General features: G+C 58.1%; 2 protein-coding genes across 4 annotated transcripts in view; one reads left to right on the top strand and one right to left on the bottom strand.

Annotated features, from left to right (window-relative positions):
• The window catches only part of STRA6 (signaling receptor and transporter of retinol STRA6), a 31885-nt gene extending 16508 nt beyond the window's left edge, over positions 1-15377 (top strand). For all 3 annotated transcript variants that reach the window (XM_058542057.1, XM_058542056.1, XM_058542055.1), the window contains exons 6-19: positions 148-171; positions 353-519; positions 1834-1956; positions 4265-4332; positions 4503-4579; positions 4838-4899; positions 5848-6010; positions 9716-9791; positions 10898-11031; positions 12182-12299; positions 12383-12484; positions 13196-13359; positions 13653-13802; positions 14461-15377. In XM_058542057.1, coding sequence (XP_058398040.1) covers positions 148-171; positions 353-519; positions 1834-1956; positions 4265-4332; positions 4503-4579; positions 4838-4899; positions 5848-6010; positions 9716-9791; positions 10898-11031; positions 12182-12299; positions 12383-12484; positions 13196-13359; positions 13653-13802; positions 14461-14630 — 1598 coding nt within the window. In that variant the 3' untranslated portion in view covers positions 14631-15377. The remainder of the gene's footprint in view (positions 1-147; positions 172-352; positions 520-1833; positions 1957-4264; positions 4333-4502; positions 4580-4837; positions 4900-5847; positions 6011-9715; positions 9792-10897; positions 11032-12181; positions 12300-12382; positions 12485-13195; positions 13360-13652; positions 13803-14460) is intronic.
• Positions 15378-18006: 2629 nt separating this feature from the next.
• ISLR (immunoglobulin superfamily containing leucine rich repeat) lies at positions 18007-19880 on the bottom strand. Its single transcript, XM_058540473.1, has one exon. It carries the CDS (start codon positions 19866-19868, stop codon positions 18579-18581), a length of 1290 nt encoding a protein of 429 aa, XP_058396456.1. The 5' UTR covers positions 19869-19880; the 3' UTR covers positions 18007-18578.
• Between the last annotated feature and the right edge of the window lie 247 nt (positions 19881-20127).

Here is a 20127-nt window from a genome sequence, read left to right as displayed (position 1 = left end):
CAGGAGGATGCTGAGGGTCCGAGAGGGGAACAATAGTGAAGTAGTAGCTTAATTTATTGAGTACTAACTCGGGCACTGTGCTGAGCACTGTACACATACCTTCTCATTTCATCTTGCTAATTTACTACTGTTATTTCCATTTTACAGATGGGGAAACTGAGACTTCCAGAGGTAACTTGCCCAAGATCACAGAGCTGAGACTAGTCAGAGCCTGGATTTGAAGGCAGGGCTCTTGCCCACTGAACCAGCTGAGAGGCTCAGAAGATGGAAACAGGAGAGGCCTGGGTGGGCTGGACCCGGCCCCCACACCTGCCCCTCCATCATGTGTCTCTCTGCCCGTCTTGCCTTCCAGGGCCTTGGAAGATGCTGGCCCTGCTCTATTACCCTGCCCTCTACTACCCTCTGGCCGCCTGTGCCACGGTCAGGCATGGAGCCGCACACCTGCTTGGCAGTGCACTGTCCTGGGCTCACTTTGGGGTCCAGGTCTGGCAGAGGGCAGAGTGTCCCCAGGCACCCAAGGTAACCACTGACCCACGATGGCCTGGGGCGGAGGGGCATGGAGGAGCTGCTTAAACCCGGTGGCTCCTTTCATCTCTGTTTACTTGCCGGGCTTCCCAGCCGCTGTGGATGCCACTCCTTGAAACACGTGCCCATTCCAAGCTCGGCCCCTCTATGGGTTAGGCTAGGGACAGGGCAGCTGGGCCTGCCCTCAGGAGCCTCAGTCTGGAGGGGCAGGGAGGGGGAGGGGCAGAGGAGGAGGAAGAGGAAGCTGAAATCCCCCATTATTGATTCCCCAGCCTTCCCTTGGCCAGGCTGGGTAGGATGAGAGAGCTGGAGGATGGAGAGCACCAAGTTAGGGATGGTCTCAGAGGGCTACAAAGAGAATTCCAGAACCTCAGACCCTGGTTCACTGGCTGCTGGCTAGGGGTGTGAAGCTGCCCAGTCTAGAACCCAAAGGGCAGGGTGTTGGCTTCGGAGCCAGACAACCTGAGTTTGAATCCATCTTCATCACTTCATTCATTCATTCATTCATTCATTCAACAAACATATTTGAAGCACATATTCTGTACCAGGGACATTTGCAGGCACTCGAGTATGGCTGTGAACAAGATAGACAAAGTTCCCATCATCCCAAGTGCTGCCATTCCAGAAGGGGAGACACAATAAAACAAACAAACAAATATGAAAAATGGCACCAGGTGGTGCTAAGTGTTGGAGGAAACCATGTCACCTTTCTGAGACTCAGTTTCCCCCTGTAAATGGAGTTGATGACACCAGTCACTGGGGTGGAGGTGAAGACTGTGGGATTTTTCTGAGAGCAGGGGCTTCGTTGGTTGTTTTCACCACCCAGAACCTGGCACATACTCAGCTCTCAATACAAATGTATTGAATTAACAAACAAAGTGAGTGAACATTTAAGGGACCCAACCCCGGGAGGTAGGGCATGTGCTTCCCTGACGCCCAGGTTGCAAACTGCACATAGACAAAATTAGACCTGTGTCCAAAGTGCCAGGAACATAGGAACAGAGAAAGCGGATGGCGCCGTTCCAGGCCCCATTCCAGCCCCTGGGGTGGGGAGGAAGGGATTACATAACCTCCTCCAAGGGCCTGGGGAGGGGCAAGCACCTCTGCGGCCCGAGAAGGGGAAGGAGGAGGGTTTGTGCTGAGTGGCCCACGTTGGGGGTGGGGGTGATGGAACCCATGCCAGAGGGCCTGTGGCCCCCTAGACCACCCTCAGGGCCCGGCGTGTGGTGGGAAGGGAAATGGAGCCTGGTCTTTGGCTGGGGAGGCAGGCAGAAGGTAGGTGTGTCTGTGTGTCTGTCTGTCTGCCAGATCTACAAGTACTACTCCCTGCTGGCCTCCCTGCCTCTCCTTCTGGGCCTTGGGTTCCTGAGTCTTTGGTACCCGGTGCAGCTGGTGAGAAGCTTCAGTCATGGAACGGCAGCGGGCTCCGAGGTAAAGGGGCAGGGCTGTGGTGGGCTCCTGCTCAGCACCCAAGACACCCTGGACTCCCCGACATCCGTTGGTCCCTATGTGTGATCATGCTGGGTACAGGGCCTGGCACACAGCAGGTGCTCAGAAAAGCTTTGCTGAGTTGCTGAGGGACGGGTTAGTCCTCCCACCCTAGGCAAAGGCTCAGCAGGGTCCTCGGCTGGCCCCCAGGATACCTGGAGCACCAAGCTGTGTGCACAGTGCTGACGCAACAAAGGAGAAGTGGGCCAGAAGCCAGGGAAGTCAATGCTATGTTTCTGGAACACTGAGGATCCAGCTGGAGAAATGAGACAGGCGAGAGGCCTTGTGCCTAATAGGAGCTCTGCAGACGCTGACATGACTCAAGAAGCCCCCGGGGCCGAATCGCATTATGAATCAATTCTAGGTTGGAAAACATCATACAAAGGGGAGGGCTGGGAGAACTAAGGCAGGCTGGGAGGGCTTCCTGGAGGAGGTGAACTTAAGCATGGACTGAAGGACAGGGAGGATCTAGAGTGGAGAGAGAATAAGGAGAAGGCATTGCAAGCCTAGGAAACAGCCAGAGTAAAGAGGCAGAGATAGGTTGTGTCTGTTTTGTTCACATATAATTTGCAGCACCGGGCAGGTCTTATCACATAATAGACCCTCAGGAAATATTTCTGAAGTTTTGGCTAGGTGGGTGGAGGGGGGGTAAGTGGGTGGGTAGGTGAGTAGATGCATCACGGCTAGAGAAAATTCTGACAAGACCTGGAAGTCTTATTAACAAGATTCCTAAGCACCTACCATGTGCCAGGCCCTGGGCTAGGTGCTACAGACTCAGAGCTGCTGCCCTGAGTCTGACCTCCAGGACCGCCCAGTGTGCTGGGGGAGACAGATATGTGCAGTGCAATGTGAGAAGTGCACCAGGGGCTCATCCAGACTCCTGGGAGCACGGGTGGAGCGGGGTCAAGCACTCTTTCTGGTGAGAGAGGAGGCAGAGGAGAACAGCTCCATCGAGGGAGCCCTCTCGGGAAAGGTCGAGGACACAGACGCAGAAGGGCTCGTTACTGTTCAGATGGGGACGGTGCGGGAAAGCCTGAAGGGTGGCATCTGGGACAGACAGCAGGCAGGTGGTGGTGCCAGTTGCTGACACATGCAACGCTGGATGAGAGCAGGTGTGCAGGGGACGATTGCAGTCATGGGGGTGTGGCGCTTAAGGGTCTGGCGGGCAGCTGGACCATCGGCCTGGAGCTCAGGAGAGGGGCCGAGACTGAAGTTGGAGAAGGACTGAGGTCCCGAGGGTGGGTTCGAAGTGAGGGGAGAAGAGGCTGGTGGGCTCAGGTCCTCCAGGGCCAGACCTGGGTCCCCCACGGGCCCACCTGACTGGGTTTGGCTCTCCTGGAAGCAGTAAGGCCCTCAGGACTTGTCACTGCTGCCTTCCAGATGCTTCTGGGGAAGCCCGTTGTCTCCTCATTTTTGCGGTTGGCTCAGAAGAGGGAGCAGCCTCCAGGGTACATGGCGCACCAGGCACATCTCTCCCGCGCCGTCTCCCTCTCCCTCCTCTTCCAGGGCTCTTCCCTGCCTCACTTCTCCCTCCGTTGCATGCCTTTCCTCTTGAGAAGTCTTGGGAGAAATAAAATCCTCTTTGGCCCTTGGTCAAAGAGGTTTAAGCCTCACAGGACCCAGTCAAGCTTTGAGCTAACCCACAGCTGCCCTGGATCCCAGGGTTGCCATGGCAACAAGTGACAATGGCCTATATTTTCCTAATGATCAGGGACCAAGGCCTCACCCCATCTTACCATGGGCCTCTGCCTCTTGGCAGGCAGCTTAAGGCCCGGAATGTGGCTTAGACAAATCTGGTCACCCTTGTGATCTCCCTTGAATAGGAGGAGAGGCCTGGGGGATCTGACCTGGAATGGCCCCATCCTGTGTCCTGGTCAGGGATGTGCCCATGGGACATAGGCTCCCTTTTGCCCCAGTCACTGCTAGCAGAGGCCAGAGGGCCAGGAGGGAAGCAGTGATGAGATGTGACTGAGTAAAGCTGGAGATGGTTGGAGATAGACCTGAGGAAGAACTTCCCAGCATTGAGTCTTCTTAAATAGGAGACTGATTAGTTTGGTTTTCATGGAGGAGGAAAGGGCAGCTTTGGGCGGCATGGACCTCATCCCTATGAGTTGGCCCTTCTCCATACTCCACCACAGCCAGGAGGTTTTCACGGTGCACCCACTGGGTGCCCACTGTGTCCCCTGAGCCAGGGCCCCATGGATGGCTCGAGGCAGGTCCCATCTGCTCGTCCATTTGTCTGTCCCCACAGGGGCTGCAGAGCAGCTACTCTGAGGAATATCTGAGGACCCTCCTTTGCCGGAAGAAGCTGGAAATCAAGTGAGGTCCCGGGCACACGCTCTGGGCCAGGGGACAGGGCTGGGTAGGCGGCTTGTTTGGGAGACCGGCACTGGGCAGCACGGTGGGGCAGAGGTGAGGAATGAACCAGACTCTGGGGCTCGGGGCAGGGGCTTCTCCTGAGGGTCCCGCCTGCCTGGGTCTTTCCACAGCTCCCACACCTCCAAGCACAGCTTCCTGTCTCGGGCCTGGATCTGCCTCAGACACCACATCTACACTCCACAGCGAGGTATGCGGTGGGGGGCTGAGGTCACGAGTGACAGGTGACCTTACCCCTCCCTTGCATAGAACAACTGCAGTGGAAGGCCAGCTCCTGCCCCGCCCCCAAATCCGTGTCATCAGGGCAACAACCCCAGCTTGGGCCTGGCCTTGGTGGTCCAGGGTCCTGTGAGCCCTGGCCCTTCTCCTGGGCCCCTTGGGAGGGATGGGGGCTCCTGGGCCTGAGTGGTGCTGGGGCTCACCATGACCCTCCTTTTGGGGTCTGCAGGATTCCGACTTCCCCTGAAGCTGGTGCTTTCTGCCACCCTGACAGGGACGGCCATCTACCAGGTATGTCCTGCCTCTGAAGTACCGTTTGCCTCTGGACCCCTGCCCCTGCCCCTGCCCTCAAGCCTGGGAGGGCTCAGGCCCAGCTCAGTTCTCCAAAAGCCCCGCCCACCATCCTCTGCAGCTGCTTCCTACCCAGAAGGGAGGGGACGTTAACTCTTGCGGGGCTCCCATCAAGTCAGAGCGTGAGTTTGGAGTCACATAAACGTGGATTTAAATCCCAGCTCTGTTATTTACCTCCTGTGTGACCTCTAGCAAGTTACTCAACATCCCTGAACCCATTAGCTCAGCTGTAAAATGGAGGAAATAGAATTACTTTCCTTTTTGGGTAGATGGGAAGATTTAGTGAAATAATGTGTTTGATAAATCCCCACCAACACTACCATCTCCCTGAAAAAACAAAATCCTGGGAGGGAGGGATGATTTTTCTTCATCTTACAGACGGGGGGAAATTGAGGCTCAGAGAGGTGAATTTGAGTTGGCCAAATTCCTATGGCTAATATCTCAGGGTAGCCAGAATTTGAATCCAGATCTGTCTAGCTTCAATGCCTATGCTCATTTATAGGACGCCTTGCTTTCTCCAACATGGAAAAATTGGAAATTTTATGTTCCAAAGTTGAGGTAGATAGGTGATAGACAGAGGCGTAGATACACAGTTGTGCTGCTTGAAAGTACATTTGTGGCCTGTTAGGCTGAGGTCACATCTGTAACGTGCTGATTAGAGGCCTGAGGATGCTGCTCGAAGGGGCGGGCAAGAACCCTGTGATGGGTGACATGCAGCGTGTGATGGGTGACATGCAGCGTGTGATGGGTGACATGGGCATGAAGCGTGTGCTGCTCGAGTTTCTCCCCTGAAGTCTCCCCGTTAGCTCAGAAAACACTTCTCCTGGGATGGGGAGGCCTGCTGTGAGCACAGCCAGGCCTGGCACCCTCATTCTGGGGCTCTTCCAGGTGGCCCTGCTGCTGCTGGCGGGCGTGGTACCCACCATCCAGAAGGTGAGGGCGGGGATCACCACGGACGTCTCCTACCTGCTGGCCGGCTTTGGGATCGTACTCTCCGAGGACAAGCAGGAGGTGGCAGAGCTGGTGAAGCACCACCTGTGGGCTCTGGAAGGTGAGGCCTCCCGGGAGTCCCCGAGGGCCGGGAGCGAGGACGCGAGCTCGGTCCCAGACTGCCACGGACATGCTGGGTGCCCGTGGGCACGTCCCTCCCCCTCTCTGGGTCTTGATTGCCTCATCTCCAAATTGGGGTGGTTGGAACTTCCAGTTCCAAGTCTCTGAGACCTGAAGGGTCCTCTCAGCAGCCCCTCGTCAGCTTGTGTGGTGTCTCCCGCCTCCATCTGTGTCTTTGCCCAGTTCTGCAGGCATGGAGATGGGGCAGGCCATGCTGTGTGTGAGCTGAGGGGACAGCCCCAGGGCCTTTGCCGAGGTTGGGGAAGGAGGAAAGGAGGCAGGGATGTGGGACAGCAGGCCAGGTTCTGAGCGAATCCCCAGGGCAGGTGGGTGGGGTCTGGCGGGGCGGGGCGAATGCTGTCTCTTCCCCAATCCCTGTCCTCCTGGGCCACCTCCTTTCTCCTTCGTCTCTCGACAATGAGCCCCCAGGGCCAGGGAGCCATACCAGCCTGCCCTTCTGTGACTGATGCTTCCTTCAGCCCTTAGCCTGTTACCCACCTCCCCCATCTCCCAGGCCCTCCCAACAGCCCTGTGGGGGAGGCTGAGAAGTGTCCCCACTTGACATGGAAGGGACTTGCCTGAGGTTGTCCAGCCAGGCAGAAGCGGAGCCGAGAGAAGAATGCAGTCTCCTGATGCCTCAGCTGGGGCTCTCTCCACCACCTTGAGACAAAGGCTGGTGGTCAGAAGTCGTGGGGCCTGCGCCCTTTGCTGATTTGGGAGTCCCTTGCTGGTCTGGGCACCCTGGATCCTGAAGAGTAACATGTGATGGTCAGAGCTTAGGCTGCCAGTATCGCAGGCGGAGGTGTGACTGCTCTGCAACTGTTCCTGGCCATTCACATCATCCTCGTCCCCCAGACCAGGCCTGCTGGGGATGGAGAGGGGCAGGGAGTGGTGGGTGGGCAGAGGTGTGTGCAGGGACTGCTTCCTTCCCTGACCACCACTCCCACCACCTTCCTGAGTGCCTCTGCTCCCATACCAGAGGCTGCCCTGGAACTGCAGCTGTGGCTCCTAAGCTGGACAGGTGACAAGTTCTGGGTGGGCTGAAAATGACATCTCCAGGGAGGTATTCCAAGTTGGCTGCAGTCTGGGCCCCAGGCAGGATCAGACATGGCCCACATGAGCCCACATCCAAGCTTAGGCCTTGCTCACGGCAGCCCTGTTAGGTCAGCATCGTTGATCCCACCTTGTAGAACAGGAAATCAAGGGTCCGAGGCCGGAAGTGACATGTCCAGGACAATGGATCCTGCTTCTACTTGACATTTATAATCAGAGGCTGCAGTCTCCAAGCCCAAATGCTCCCACTTTGGATCTTCTTGGATCAAAAAGATCCAAAATGGGGCCAAACAGAGCAGTGTTTACTCTCCCACTTCACAGACAAGGAAAACTGAGGCCCAGGAGGATTAGAGATATGCTCAAAGCACTCAGCAAGCCAGGGGTGGAACTGGGATGAGATCTGGGCTCGGGGATCCTTTGGTTTGTTCTTAGCCTAAGGAACTAATGTCTTCTGAGCTCTGAGAGCCTGTTTGGGGCTGCCCACCTGGCACCTGGACCATAAGTCTGGCATTGTTCACAGCAAGCTCATGCCCTGAATCAGGCAGACTAGAATTCCTGCTCCATCACTCACAAGCTGTGTGACTGTGGGCAAGCCACTTCCGCCTCTCTGGACCTCAGTTTCCCTACCTGCAAAATGGGTGCTGAATCTACAAAGGCAACCTTGTCCTTGAGGCCATCGATCCGGTGGGGAAGAGAGATGGAGCCACAAAGCAGGGCCCAGGAGGGGGCAGGTGCAGGGCCCCAGAGGAGGCAAAGAGCAGGAAGATTTTATGCGTACCAGCATTTGGAGGGACCCAAGTTTGGAACCAATTGAGGGGAGAGGAGCAGGAGGCAGATAGATGGAGATCAAAGGCCAGGCCTGGGGCCAGGGAGGCTGGCTGACCCTTCACCCCGTGTTAACTTACTTGCTCACCTGCTCAGGCTCAGCAGGCAGGCTCTTCACCCCTGGCAGAAACCGTCCAGGATGCACCTTCGCTGGTGCCGAGTGGCTCCAGGACGGATAGAGCAGGGAAGAGCTGCACATGCCCAGTGCTTTCTCCTAGGCTTACCTCTCAGAAAAGTGCCCCTCCTGCCACTGGAGGAGTGAGCCAGGGGCAGGCAGAGAGGCCCCAGGTCTCTGCAGCAGTCTTTCTCAACCCTGGTAACCCTGAGAATCACCTGGTAACTTTTTAAAAATCCCAAGGCTGAAGCCCCAGGCCAGACTTCAGCAACCCCGAGGGTGGGGTTCAGTGTCTGTGATTGAACAAGCCCTCCTGGGGGTTCTGTTGCAGGCCTGAGTTTGAGAGCGGCTGTAGCAGGTTCTGTATGTGTCAGTTGGGTGATTGATTTCAATCGTCGATAGAAATAAATCATTAGGGCTCCATCTTCGGAAAGCCACAGGGCAGTGGTTCTCAACCCTGGCTGCACATTGGAATTACCGGGGTTGCTTTCACAAAAGCTAAGGCCTGGGTCCCATGCCCAGAAATTCTGATTGAATTGGGCTGGGGGGCAGCCTGGGCCATGGGGGTTTTAACAGCTCCAGGTGACCCTAATGTGCTGCCAGTGCCGAGACTCGCTTCTCCAGCACCTGTGGCTACATGGAAGTAGTGCTCGCCTTGTCTGTGGGTATTTGCTCCCCTCCCGAGTTTTTGGTGGGGATACAGGAACCAGAAACACCTCCCTGGGCTGACTGATGAGATCACGGTGCAGGCACCCTGGGCTCATTCTGGGTCTGCTTGGAAATGATTACACGTCCTGCTCCTTCACTTCCTAGCAGTGTGGCTGGTGGGTCAGGCCCTCTCTCTGTGTCTCAGCTTCTTCGTTGGTCCCATGTCTTGCTGTGCCTCTCCTGTGGGGTTGCTTTGAGTGTGCAGAGAGAGGCTGGATATGGATGTAGGGTGGAAGGCTTGCAGCCCTGCATCTCCGCTGTGCTTAAATACCAGGCTTGTTCACAACACACCGTGTGTTCTCCCCCAGCTGCTGGGGATACAGCAAACTCATGATCCGTGCACATGGCCCAGGGGGGCCGGGAGCTGGGGAGGAGGGGTTACAGCCTGGAGGAGATGGGTAGCAGCAGTCACCTCCTTCTTTCTGATGGACTCAGGCCACACTGCTTTGCACTCGCATCATCTGTGCCTGAACAAAGGCCACTGACACGGCCCAGGTGGGGTTTTATGGCTCATGTCATGCTGGGAGATGGGCAGCCTAGCAGGGTACCCAGCACAGCAAGCTGAGGCTGGGAGACAAAATGACCCCCTGGGGGCCACACGGCCAGGAAGCGTGGAGCTGGATGCAGATGCCAGGTTAGATGGAGTCTCTTATGGGGATCACACAGCAATGGAAGCAGCAAGACCAGGGTGATAGCCAGGTCTGCAGCGTCAGAGCTGGCCTCTCCCTGTCTTGGCTACCATATATCGCCTGGCAGTATGGCTGGCTGAGGTTGGCGACTTATACTGCATCTGAGAATGGGGGATGTGGCAAGAGGCCTCCACTCGGTATGGGGTGTGGGGCGGGGGTAACTCCCACCCAGGCTCCACCCTGGCAGCATTTCGGGGGCTCCCAGGAGACCCTCCAGGCCCTGACCTCCCGTTTTGCTCCCTCTCCACCCCTCCAGTTTGCTACGTCTTGGCCTTGGTCCTGTCTTGCTCACTTACCTTCCTCCTGCTGATCCGCTCGCTGGTGACACACAGGTTAGTGGTAGGCTCTGACTTCCCAGTGCAGATATGGGAAGAGGTTGGAGTCCTAGGGGCCTGCAGGACCCCTGACCCAGGAGGCCTGTGAGGAAAGCCCTGGGGCTGGAGGGAGGGAGAGCCTCCGGAGGCCCAGGTGTCACTGAGCTCACCTGCCGGCTGCCTTGTGGCAGGCGGAGAAGGCAGGCATTCCTGTGTGGTTGGAGAAACATCTGTGAGTGATATGGGGCATGGCTGACTAGGGGAGGGCGTGTGGAGGTAGCCCTCTGAGAAGGGGCCGCCTAGTAGTGCTGGATTAGATAAGGAAGGCACTGGGAAAGCTGGCGTTCTATGTGGGATGGGAAGAAGAGGGAGGAGAGGAGCGGGGAATGGTGCCAGGCGGGAGGAGCTGTGTGAGCAAGGGCGCGAGGCTGGAGTGAGCCTGACCCGTGAGAATGGGAGTGCAGAGGTGGCCTGGCTGGTGTTGGGGCACAGGAGAGATTGCTGTGGGACGTTGAATGCCAAGCTGCTTCGCTTGCCCTTTCATGGTGAATGATAAGGAGCACTGAGGAAATGTGAGCAGAGAGGGAGAGAAGGTTCTAGTTGGGAGTAGGGTGGGTGGGAAGGGAAGATCCAGGCACTTAGCAACGTCAGAGAACTGGTCCATATACCCGGTGCATTTGTCAGGCCTCAGGGTTGCTGCCCAGGGGTCTTTTCTCACCTAGTTGGCCCTGCTCAGGCTGGCATTCAAGGCCCTCAAGCCTCTGCCTGCTTGGAACCTTCCCTCCTGCCCTGCTGGCTGAGCTGCAAGTCACTTTCCATTTCTATGGTTGTTTCTCACTTTTCTGACTTGGCTTAGGTTGACTCTTCTGCCTGAATTTGCCTCCCTTGATCCCCACCCCACCCCCCACCAGCTTACTCTTATTCATCCTTTAAGATTCTATTCAGACATCACCTCCTCTGGGAAGCCCTCCCTGACCTCCCAGCCTGGGTTGGTAGCCTCCGCTGGGCTCCCACAGCCATGAGTTGTAATTAGACTGGGAGTTTAGCCAGAGGCTGGCCCAGAGGAGGAACGTAGGGAGTGTGTGCGCTCCCTGAGACCCCTGCCTTCCTTGCCCTCACCCCAGGGCCAACCTGCGAGCTCTGCACCGAGGGGCTGCCCTGGATCGAGGTGCCCTGCCGCAGAGCCTCCACCCCTCCCGCCAGGCCGTATTCTGCTGGATGAGCTTCAGTGCCTACCATACTGCTTTTACCTGCCTTGGTGAGCCCCCCTTGCCCACTCCACCTGGCCTCAGCAGCCCCAGACACTGGCCTCAGTGGGTGGGGGGAAATGCTCAGCAGGTCTTGGCTACCCCTGGGTGTCTGCCTGTGCTGGGGCAGGCTCTGGGGCAAGAGCAAGAGGAAGGACCCACCTTGCTCTCAGGAAGCTCACTTAGGTGGGGGGCAGGGGTTGCAGGAGCCCTTGGGGAAAGGATACCCCTCACACGAGGATGGCCCCTGGGTGCCACCAGGTGTTTACACAGAGGATGGACCCAGGCCTGGAAGGTGGGAAGTTCCAGGAGGCACATTCCTGCTTGTGTAAGGGAGGGCTATGCCACAGTGGGCTACCTCAGGAGGTAATGAGATCCCTGTCACTGGGGGTATGCAAGCAGGGTTCATGGCCATTGTTGGGGGCTGCAAAGGGAGTCTTGTCCTGAGGGAGTTGAACTAGATTAACTTCCAGGACCCCTCTCGGTGGACTTTCTGATTCTCCTCTTGCAAGCTTCAGTAAATAAAGCTCTCTGAAACGTGAGGCAGCTGGGGCCAGTGTTGCAAAAGCCAGGGCCTGATGTCTCTCCCGCTGGTTCCTTCAGTTCTCACCTCCCCAAGGAAGAGGAGAAGGATGACAAAGGTGTAGAGGAATTACTAGCACTGAACGTTGTAACTCCTCATCTTGGTAGACCTTATACCTCCCAAGCCCTCTGGTACACGTTATCCCACATCAACAATTAGCCAATTGTTTCAATAGACAACTTGCGGGCACCTACCATGTGCCAGGCTCTGGCCAGTAGGAATGCAAACGTTAATTTAAAATGCAGTCTTGTCCCCAAGGACTCGGAGCAACTGGGGGAAAATAATGTTTGCAAAGCACTTTGGGGTTTTCAAAGAGTTGCCACAGACATCATCCCATTGGATCCTCCCGAGAACCCCCGGAGGTAGGGGCCACCGTCCCCACTTTACAGAGGAAGAAGCCGAGGCTCAGAGGTAGAGCGATTGCTCCACGTGGCACCGCCAGGCAGCGGCAGAGCAGGGATCTGAAACCAGGCCTGCCCAATTCCAAAGCCCTTGGGTTCCGGCGAGTGGCAGGGGTGGGCTGGGTCCCGCAGAGCCTGAGCTTTTCCTCATTCCCCTCCCCCTCCCCGTCCTGGCAGGGCTCCTGGTGCAGCAGATCATCTTCTTCCTGGGGACCACGGCCCTGGCCTTCCTGGTGTTTATGCCCATGCTCCACGGCAGGAACCTCCTGCTCCTCAGATCCCTGGAGTCCTCGTGGTGAGTGAGGCAAGGGGTGGAGGGCTCTGGGACCCCTTCACAGAGGGCCACTAACAGTGACACCCTCCCCACCTCGTCGGCAGGCCCTTCTGGCTGACCTTGGCCCTGGCTGTGATCCTGCAGAACATGGCAGCCCGCTGGGTCTTCCTGGAGACTCACCATGGACGCCCAGACCTGACCAACCGGTGAGGCAGCTCCTGGGCTCGTGGCTCCCTCAGGCCCTCAGCCTCTTCTTTGATGTCTCCCTTTTTGTGCCCTTCTCCCTCCACTGCCATCTCTCCACTTTCTCAGGGCACCCAGAGGGTAGTAAAGAGAGCTTGCCTTACACGGGGAAATGGGGCAGCGGCCCAGCTTACTCCAAAATACCTCTCTGGTTACTTGTCAGAAATACTCCCATGAGCCTTCCCTGCTTTGGGGATCAGCACTGCTCTCTCCTGGGTCCTCTGTGCCCTCAAAACCATGTGCCTCCCCCACTGCAAGAAGGAAGTGAACAGAGACATTAATTCCATGTCAGATGCAAGGCTGTGGGTGAACCTCAGCCACAGGAGGGACTCACAGTCAGTGCGCAAGGGGCCCAGAGGAGGAGGTGGGAGACACTGGGGTCGTGGAAAGATCCAGACGGACCTGGACTTAAACTCCAGCTCTGCCACTGACTAGCTAGACAGCCTTAGCTAAGTCACCCAATCTCTCTGGGCCTCAGTTTCCCTTCAATAGAGGGAGTAACACCGCCTGTCTCTCAGGTGGTGGGGAGGGCGAGCTGGGTTGAGAGAGAGCGGCCCCAGCACAGGGTGGGCTGCACAGAAGGTGTACTCAGTAAACGTAGGTACTCAATAAATAGCTAGCAGCTGTGGTCATCTAGGTGACACAGACCTCAGCCTCTCGTCTCCTCCACCCAGGCGAGCGCTCTACGCAGTCACCTTCCTTCTCTTCCTCATCAACGTGCTGGTGGGCGCTGTGGTGGCCGCGTGGCGAGTGCTCCTCTCTGCCCTCTACAACGCCATCCACCTTGGCCAGATGGACCTCAGCCTGCTGCCACAGAGAGCCGCAGCTCTTGACCCCGGTAAGGTCACTGGGCAGGGGCGGGGGGCGGAGGTTGCTCAGGTTGCCCAAGCCGTGAGGGAGGGTCTGGCCTGACCTCGTCTAAGTGCTAACCTGTTCACGGAGGATGTGTGTAACCACGTGCCGTGGGGGTGGGCAGTGGACAGTGTGTGCATGTGTGCCCACGTGCAGTGGGTGTGCCACGTGCTCCGGTGTCCATGTGCTCTCATGCAGGGAGTGCAGGGCACTCCTGCGTGTGTTAGGGGCTCTCTGGGGGGCCCTTCTCCCCCAGCGCTGCCATCCTCCGCCCCCCAGGCTACCACACCTACTGCAACTTCTTGAAGATCGAGGTTAACCAGTCGCATCCAGCTGTGACCACCTTCTGTGCCCTGCTCCTGCGAACACTGAGGCCCCGGCCACCCACAGCCCCCCAGGACGGCCTCAGACTGGGGGAGGAAGAAGAAGGTGCACCTTCCCCTGGGGATGGGGGGAATCGAGCCCACCCGGCTTCTCCCAGGAAGGAGGCATGCCCCCTCCCCAACACACAGCCGAGTGAGCGCCAGGAAAACGCACGTTTCCTCTCTCCCTGGCTGCCTGTGGGAGACAGGAAGTGAGGATATTCCTGGTGTGTCTCAGGGTAATTTTTTCCATGATGTGAGCACACACTCCCTCTCTCCACGTGCGCAGGCACACACACCCTCTCACACAGAGAATTAAACGGCTGTCTTGCTAAGGCTCTGTCACCCCAGGCCACCCCCGCCTCTGCCTTTCAGGGAGTATGTCCTCCCCCTTCCCTACTGCCTGGAAAGTCTGTAGTAGGAAGAGGGACATTCAGCTGGCTCTAGGCCTTTGTCCCAGCCCTGCCTCCAGTCCCCTCCACCAAACTCATCCTCTCCCTCTTCTGTCTGTCACTCGCAGGATGACATCCTGAGCCTTTACAGAAACCCCTCTGCAGCCCCACGCTTCTCCCAACTTCCCACTCTATGAGCCGGCACCTGGAACTCCAGTCTCACCAGCCTCCCCAACACTACAGAAGGGATTTTCAGACTCTGCTCAGGTCTGGGTGCTGGGAGGCTTGGCTAGGTGTTGGTTGAGTGACTCACAGAAGGTCTCTCCCTCTCAGGGATGCAGTTGCTGCAGACCAAGGACCCCATGGCCAAGGGAGCGAGGCCCAGGGCCCATCGAGGCAGGGCCCGCTGGGGCCTGGCGTACACGCTGCTGCACAATCCGGCCCTGCAGGCCTTCCGGAAGACAGCCCTATCAGGTGCCCGGGCCAACGGTGCCCAGCCCTGAGGAGGGAGGCCAAGCCACCGTGTCCTCGTCTGTGCCGGGTGCTTCCCCTCCCCCCAGCCCACTCCCTCCCCGGCTCTCCCAGCATCACCCCAGCCATGGCAGCCTCTCTGCTTGGCACCAGCTCTGCCAGCAGGTCCCCAGTGACCAGCCCCAGAGGCTGAGGGTGGCCACGGTTGGCTGGAGGTCTGTCCACACTACAAGCGTTGGGAAGACTCTGGTCTGCCCCTTGGCCTCGGGGAGCCAGCGAAGGCTCTGGAGAAAGCGATCAGTGGCTTAGCCCTTGGTCCAGGAGCCCATGGAAGTCAGGCAGCCGCATCCTGGCTCCTCCTCGTGCTGGCTCTGCTGCCAGCACCAGGGCCTCCCTGAAGCCTTCTCCTGACCAGGCCTGGTGATTCAGGCGGGGACAGCCTCGTATTCCAGCTCGGCCCCCCTCAGCCTTGGACTTTACCACCATGGGACCAGACACAGTACTTCCTCTCCAGCTTTCCCCCTCCTCTCTGGGGGCCTCGTGGCCTGTAAGGCAGCCCAGGAGGAAGCCATGGGCTCCTACCAGGCAGCAAAGTCAGCTCAAACCAGCCCCGCACTGAGCTGCCCACACTTGAGAGCCTGATATTTTTGTAGTTGGTATGCCTTTAGATATTATGAAAGAGGTTAGTGTGTTCCTGGTAATAAACTTGTCCCTGAGAAGCAGTCCTCCTCAGGGGGAGGGGCACGTGGGGAAAACTGCCCACACTGTCCGTAAGTCAACACTGCATTTATGCGGCTTGTGGGGATTGGCACATTCTGATCACATGCTGGGCTGGGTACTGGGCCCAGGGCAGAGGAGAACCCATAGCCACATCCCTTTGGGTGGTGGAGAGACTGGGGACCCTATGATGGCACCCCTGAGCTGTGTGGGCATTGGTTTTGGAAGTGGGACTTGTTCTGGGTCCTCAAGAATGGGCAGGACTTGAGGAGGAGGAGCGATTTCAGGCAGATGGGGAAGCAATATGAATAAAGGTGTGGAGGTGGGAGGGGCACAGCGAGGGAGCTCTCCTAATGGGAGGAGACCAAGTATGCAGAGGAGAAGGGCAGCTGAGGGGGGTGGGGTCCCTTCCTCTGCTGGGGGCTGGTGGAGGGGGGAGGTATGAGTGAGGATGTGGGGTCCACTGTGGGGCTGGGGCTATGGAGGAGGGCTACAGAGATCTGGATCAGCGGGGCCTCGAGAAATGTCTGCACAGTCAGTGGAGACCAATCCCCTCCTTCCCACATCTCTACACCCCCACTACAGCCTCAAACACACATGAAGCCAGGGGCAGGGCCAGGGAGTTCCAACCACTTTTGAGGCTGCCTGTGAGAAGGGCAAAGAGGGCGGTCCCTGATCGCTCTGCCACCCATTGAAAAGTGTCTTCCTGGCCCTGTGGTAGTGACTGACAGCGTCGCAGGGACAAGAAGGCAGATTGAGTCTCTGCCCTTAACAAGGAAACAGAGTCACGAGAGTGTGATCAGGCTGGGACACTGGACCCCCAGGGCTATGTGAGCCAGAGGAGGGGCCTAGTCCACATTGGAGGATGGGGGGCATCCAGGAAGGCTTTCTGGTGGAGGTGATACCTGAGCCGAGTCTCAAAGGCTGACTTAGCCAAGAGAGGAACAGGAGAAGGGTGTCCGGATAGAGGGAACAGGATAAATAAAGGTGCAGAGGATGACACATCATGGAGCGTTAAGGGAACAATTAAATATCAAATCCAAGAGCGGCAGGTAGGGTGGGCGGTGTCGGAGAGCCAGTCAGAGGGCCATGAATGGCTTGCTGGGGAACTCGGGTGTCACCCCAAGATCAGTGGGGGCCGTGGATGACTTTAAAGCAGGGGAGTAGCTAGTTCATTCAGAGCTCAGTTGTTCCCCAGCCGTCCTGACTCAGGTCTTAGGCCCACATCCTACTCCAAGAAACCAAGCCTGCTCAGCTGTGAATGGAACCAGAGACTCAGGAGTCCAAGTTGGGTTAGGATTATCAAGCCTTAGATAATCAGAGTTGATTGGACTCTTAAGCATTACTATGCCCTACCCTGTCCTTTGTTTTCTGAGGAAATTGAAGCCCAGAGATGGGGAGTGACTTACCCGAGGTGGTACAGCACAGGGGACTCTGCTCCATCCTGCTGCTTTCCATCACATGTGCGGTCATCCTTGACATGCGCTGCTGGTGACATCAGCTCAGTGGGAACTGCAAATTGATGAGGGGAGTGGGGAGGTGCTGTATGTGGACCAGGAGGAGGGGAAGGGGGCTGGCCAGCTGCCAAGACTCACAGCTGCTACCCCAGGCTCCTTGGTCTCCCTGCTTCCACTTTGCTGAGCTCAGCAGTCCTGGGGGTTCTGGGCAGAGGCTGCAAAGCCTCTCCCACGGGGTCTTGTCCCTCTGTGCAGCTCCCTTCAATCTGGAAAGGGGCGGGGATGGAGGCAGTAGGGAGACACCTCTCTGACCCGGCACAGGTATGGGGTTCCACAGTCTCCAGGTTCTGACCCTGTCCCCACCTTCCCCATGCTAAGAGACCTGCAGGTTCTGCCAGGCCCTCACCCCCCAAGGCAGTTACTGATCCATCTCCTCTGTGGGGAAGGACTCCTACGGAAAAGACTTTCCTCCAGGAATACCATTTCCTCTTCCTGGAAAGATAGGAGCAAGTCCCATTCATTTCCTCTGGCTCCTCCCTCAGATATGTCTCTTGTTCTCAGTCTCTCTGGGTCTTGCTCTTTCCCTCTCTCTCCCCTATCCTCTGTCCCATATCTCCCCCTTCTCTCCCCTCCATCTTGCCTTGCCTGTCCCCCGTTTCCTCAATATACCCTAACGTCTCTCCCAGGAGCCGGACCGGGAAGAAGGACCACAACCCAAGCACTTCCATTTCCCCTGCCCCCCAAAATGCCTCCTCAGGCCACTGCTGCATAGAGCACTGCACGGGTCCACGGGGGACCCAGGGAAGCGTCCGTAATGGTTGTCAGGCTCGCACCCCCATTTGTCCTGTGGGCTAGTTTTGGGGAGGGAACATCTGCAGCTCAGCTCAGCTCAAGGCCCAGCCACCACCACACAGTCTGTGTGTGCCTTATAGGCCCCATCACGTGTGGACAGGCAGGCTGGCTGTCCTGACTCTGCAGCTCCCCATCCTATCCCCCGTCCCCACCCGGGGGGCTCCTAGATCCAGACAAAACTCCAGGCAGACACAGGGGAGCATTAGAAATGCTGTTTATTTCTCTGCTGCCCCCAGGCTGGCTGGCCTCTTCAGAGGGGCCGGCTACAGACGCATACTTGGAGAGAAAGGCAGGGCAGGTGTCCAGGATGGAGGGGCACACAAGGAGGGAGGGAGGGAGGATTAGAGGAGATGAAGGCCCCTCCTGGAACCTCCAGTCCTGTCTGAGATGAGGGCAGACTCCTGAACCCCCAAGTCGTCAGAGAACACCAAGGGACAGCAGGAGCTCAAGCAGGTCACCGAGTGCCTCAGAGCCATGCCAGCCACTGCCCCTACATCCTATTCCTCTCTCCTGTGCCCTGTCTGCTTCAAGCTACCTCCCTGCCAAGCTGCAACCCTCCGCTCCCAGCCTTCGCCAGCCTGTCAGTCAGGCCCAGGGCCTGGAGTCCATCAGGGAGGCATCACCCAGGGGGTCAGGGCATTGCCCCGTTAGCCTGCTGCCCTGACAGGGAGCATGGGCAATGTGGTTAGCAGCAATTAGCACCGCAGGCGGTGAGTTATGGGATCAAATTCTGTACAAGTCACCAGCTTTGAGCAAGGCTAGAAGTTGGGGTGGCAAATGTTCCAGAAGAAATGCAAAGGGGAGGTAGGAAGATATGAAGCTCCCATGCAGGCCTCAGGAATTGCCACCCCCCAGCCCCCACCCCTGCAGCACTTATAAGGGACATCTGCAGAGTCAGGGGGAGGAATCTGGGAGGCCCTGGGGCTGCTCCAGCCCAGCCCGGTGGGGGTGGGGCTAGAAGGAAGGGAGGAGGAGGAGGAGGAGGAGGCTCTGGCCCAGCAGGAGCAGGCCTGGGGGCTGCTGCCCACGGACCCCTTCTCCTGCTGCTGCAGTCTCAGGGCCCCTAGCACGGCTGAGGTAGATGATGACCACGTTGTCCTCGGGACCCGACGGCTGCACCTCGTTGTCAACCGTGTAGCAGCCTTTACCCTCGGCCGCTTTGCCGTGGAACCTGCGCCCTAGCGCATCCTCGCCACCCTCACCTGGCGTGGCCAGTGCCACGTTCACTGAGCTCTCTGCACTGCCCAGCTCGTTGGTGGCCAGGCAGCTGTAGGTGCCCTCCTCCAGCTTGCCAAAGTCGGGGATAAGCAGGCTGCCATTGGCAAAGGCCTGGAAGCGCGGCCGGCTGCTGGCTGCCGGGGCACTAGGCAGGGCACGCCCGTCAGCACCCACGTTGGGGCTGGCGATCTCCACGGTGCCGCCGGGCGTCTGGATGTGCCAGTGAAGCTGGGGGGCTGGCTGCCCATCCACATCACAGTGGAGTGCCAGCACGAAGCCGGGCCGCAGCTCGGCACCGTCCTGGCTGGGCTGATAGGTGAGCTGCACTGAGGGCGCCGAGCAAGGCAGCGGCAGCAGGCGGTTCAGCGGGGTGCCCTTGAGCACATGGGGCGAAGTGCAGGTGATGTTGTCCTGCTCTGGGATGGATACGGCCGTGGTCAGGGCCCACGTCTTGAACCACACGATGCCACAGGTACAATCGAAGGGGTTGTCATTAATCTGTAGGTGGGACAGCGCAATGAGTGGAGTGAAGGTGCCCTCGGCCAGCGTGTGCAAGCGGTTGTGGTTCAGCTGCAGCGAGCGCAGAGCGCGGAGGCTGCGGAAGGCATCTCGGGGGATGAAGGTCAGCTCATTGCTGTCCATCTTGAGCAACTGGAGGGCGCTGAGGTTGTGCAGATCGCTCCAGGCAAAGTCAGAGATGAGGTTGTGGCTGAGGTCCAGGCTCTTGAGATGGCCCAGAGAGGCCAGCGCACCGGCGGCCACCGTGCGGATCTCGTTGTGTGCCAGCCACAGCGACTGCAGTAAGGGCACCTCCCTGAATGCACCCGCAGGCAAGCCTGGCAGCTGGTTGGCTGACAGGCTCAACGTGGTCACGTTGGCGGGGAAGCCAGCTGGCACGGCCTCCAGGTCACGGTAGGCACAGTCGGCAATCTGGAAGCCATACTTCTCCCCGCAGTCACAGGGCTCAGGACAGGTCTGCACCAGGCCCAGGAGGACCGCCCAGCACAGCAGACGCAGCTCCTGCATCCTACCTCCTGCAAAGAGGGATATGCCACCAAGGTGACCCCAAGGACCTGCGGAAGGCACTCGTTCCTCTCAGGACCCCAGCCCCGAGCTCTTCCCTATGAAAAGGCCCTGGCCCACATAATCCAGCTAAGACCCAACACCACCCAGCCCACCACTTCCATTCTACAGAAGGGGAAACTGAGGCCCAAAGAAGGGCCACGACTTGCCCGAGGTCATGCAGCCAGGAGGGTTGAAGACAGGAAGGAAGAGGACCCCCGCT

This window comes from Diceros bicornis, chromosome 5, assembly GCF_020826845.1.
Source record: "Diceros bicornis minor isolate mBicDic1 chromosome 5, mDicBic1.mat.cur, whole genome shotgun sequence".
NCBI lineage: Eukaryota > Metazoa > Chordata > Mammalia > Perissodactyla > Rhinocerotidae > Diceros > Diceros bicornis.
The sequence above is the reverse complement of the archived record's forward strand: the minus strand, read 5'-3'. Positions and strand labels throughout refer to the sequence as shown.

What these genes read in the sequence shown, in the direction of transcription:
- ISLR (XM_058540473.1), bottom strand. Translation starts at nt 19,868, where the DNA reads ATGCAGGAGCTGCGTCTGCTGTGCTGGGCGGTCCTCCTGGGCCTGGTG.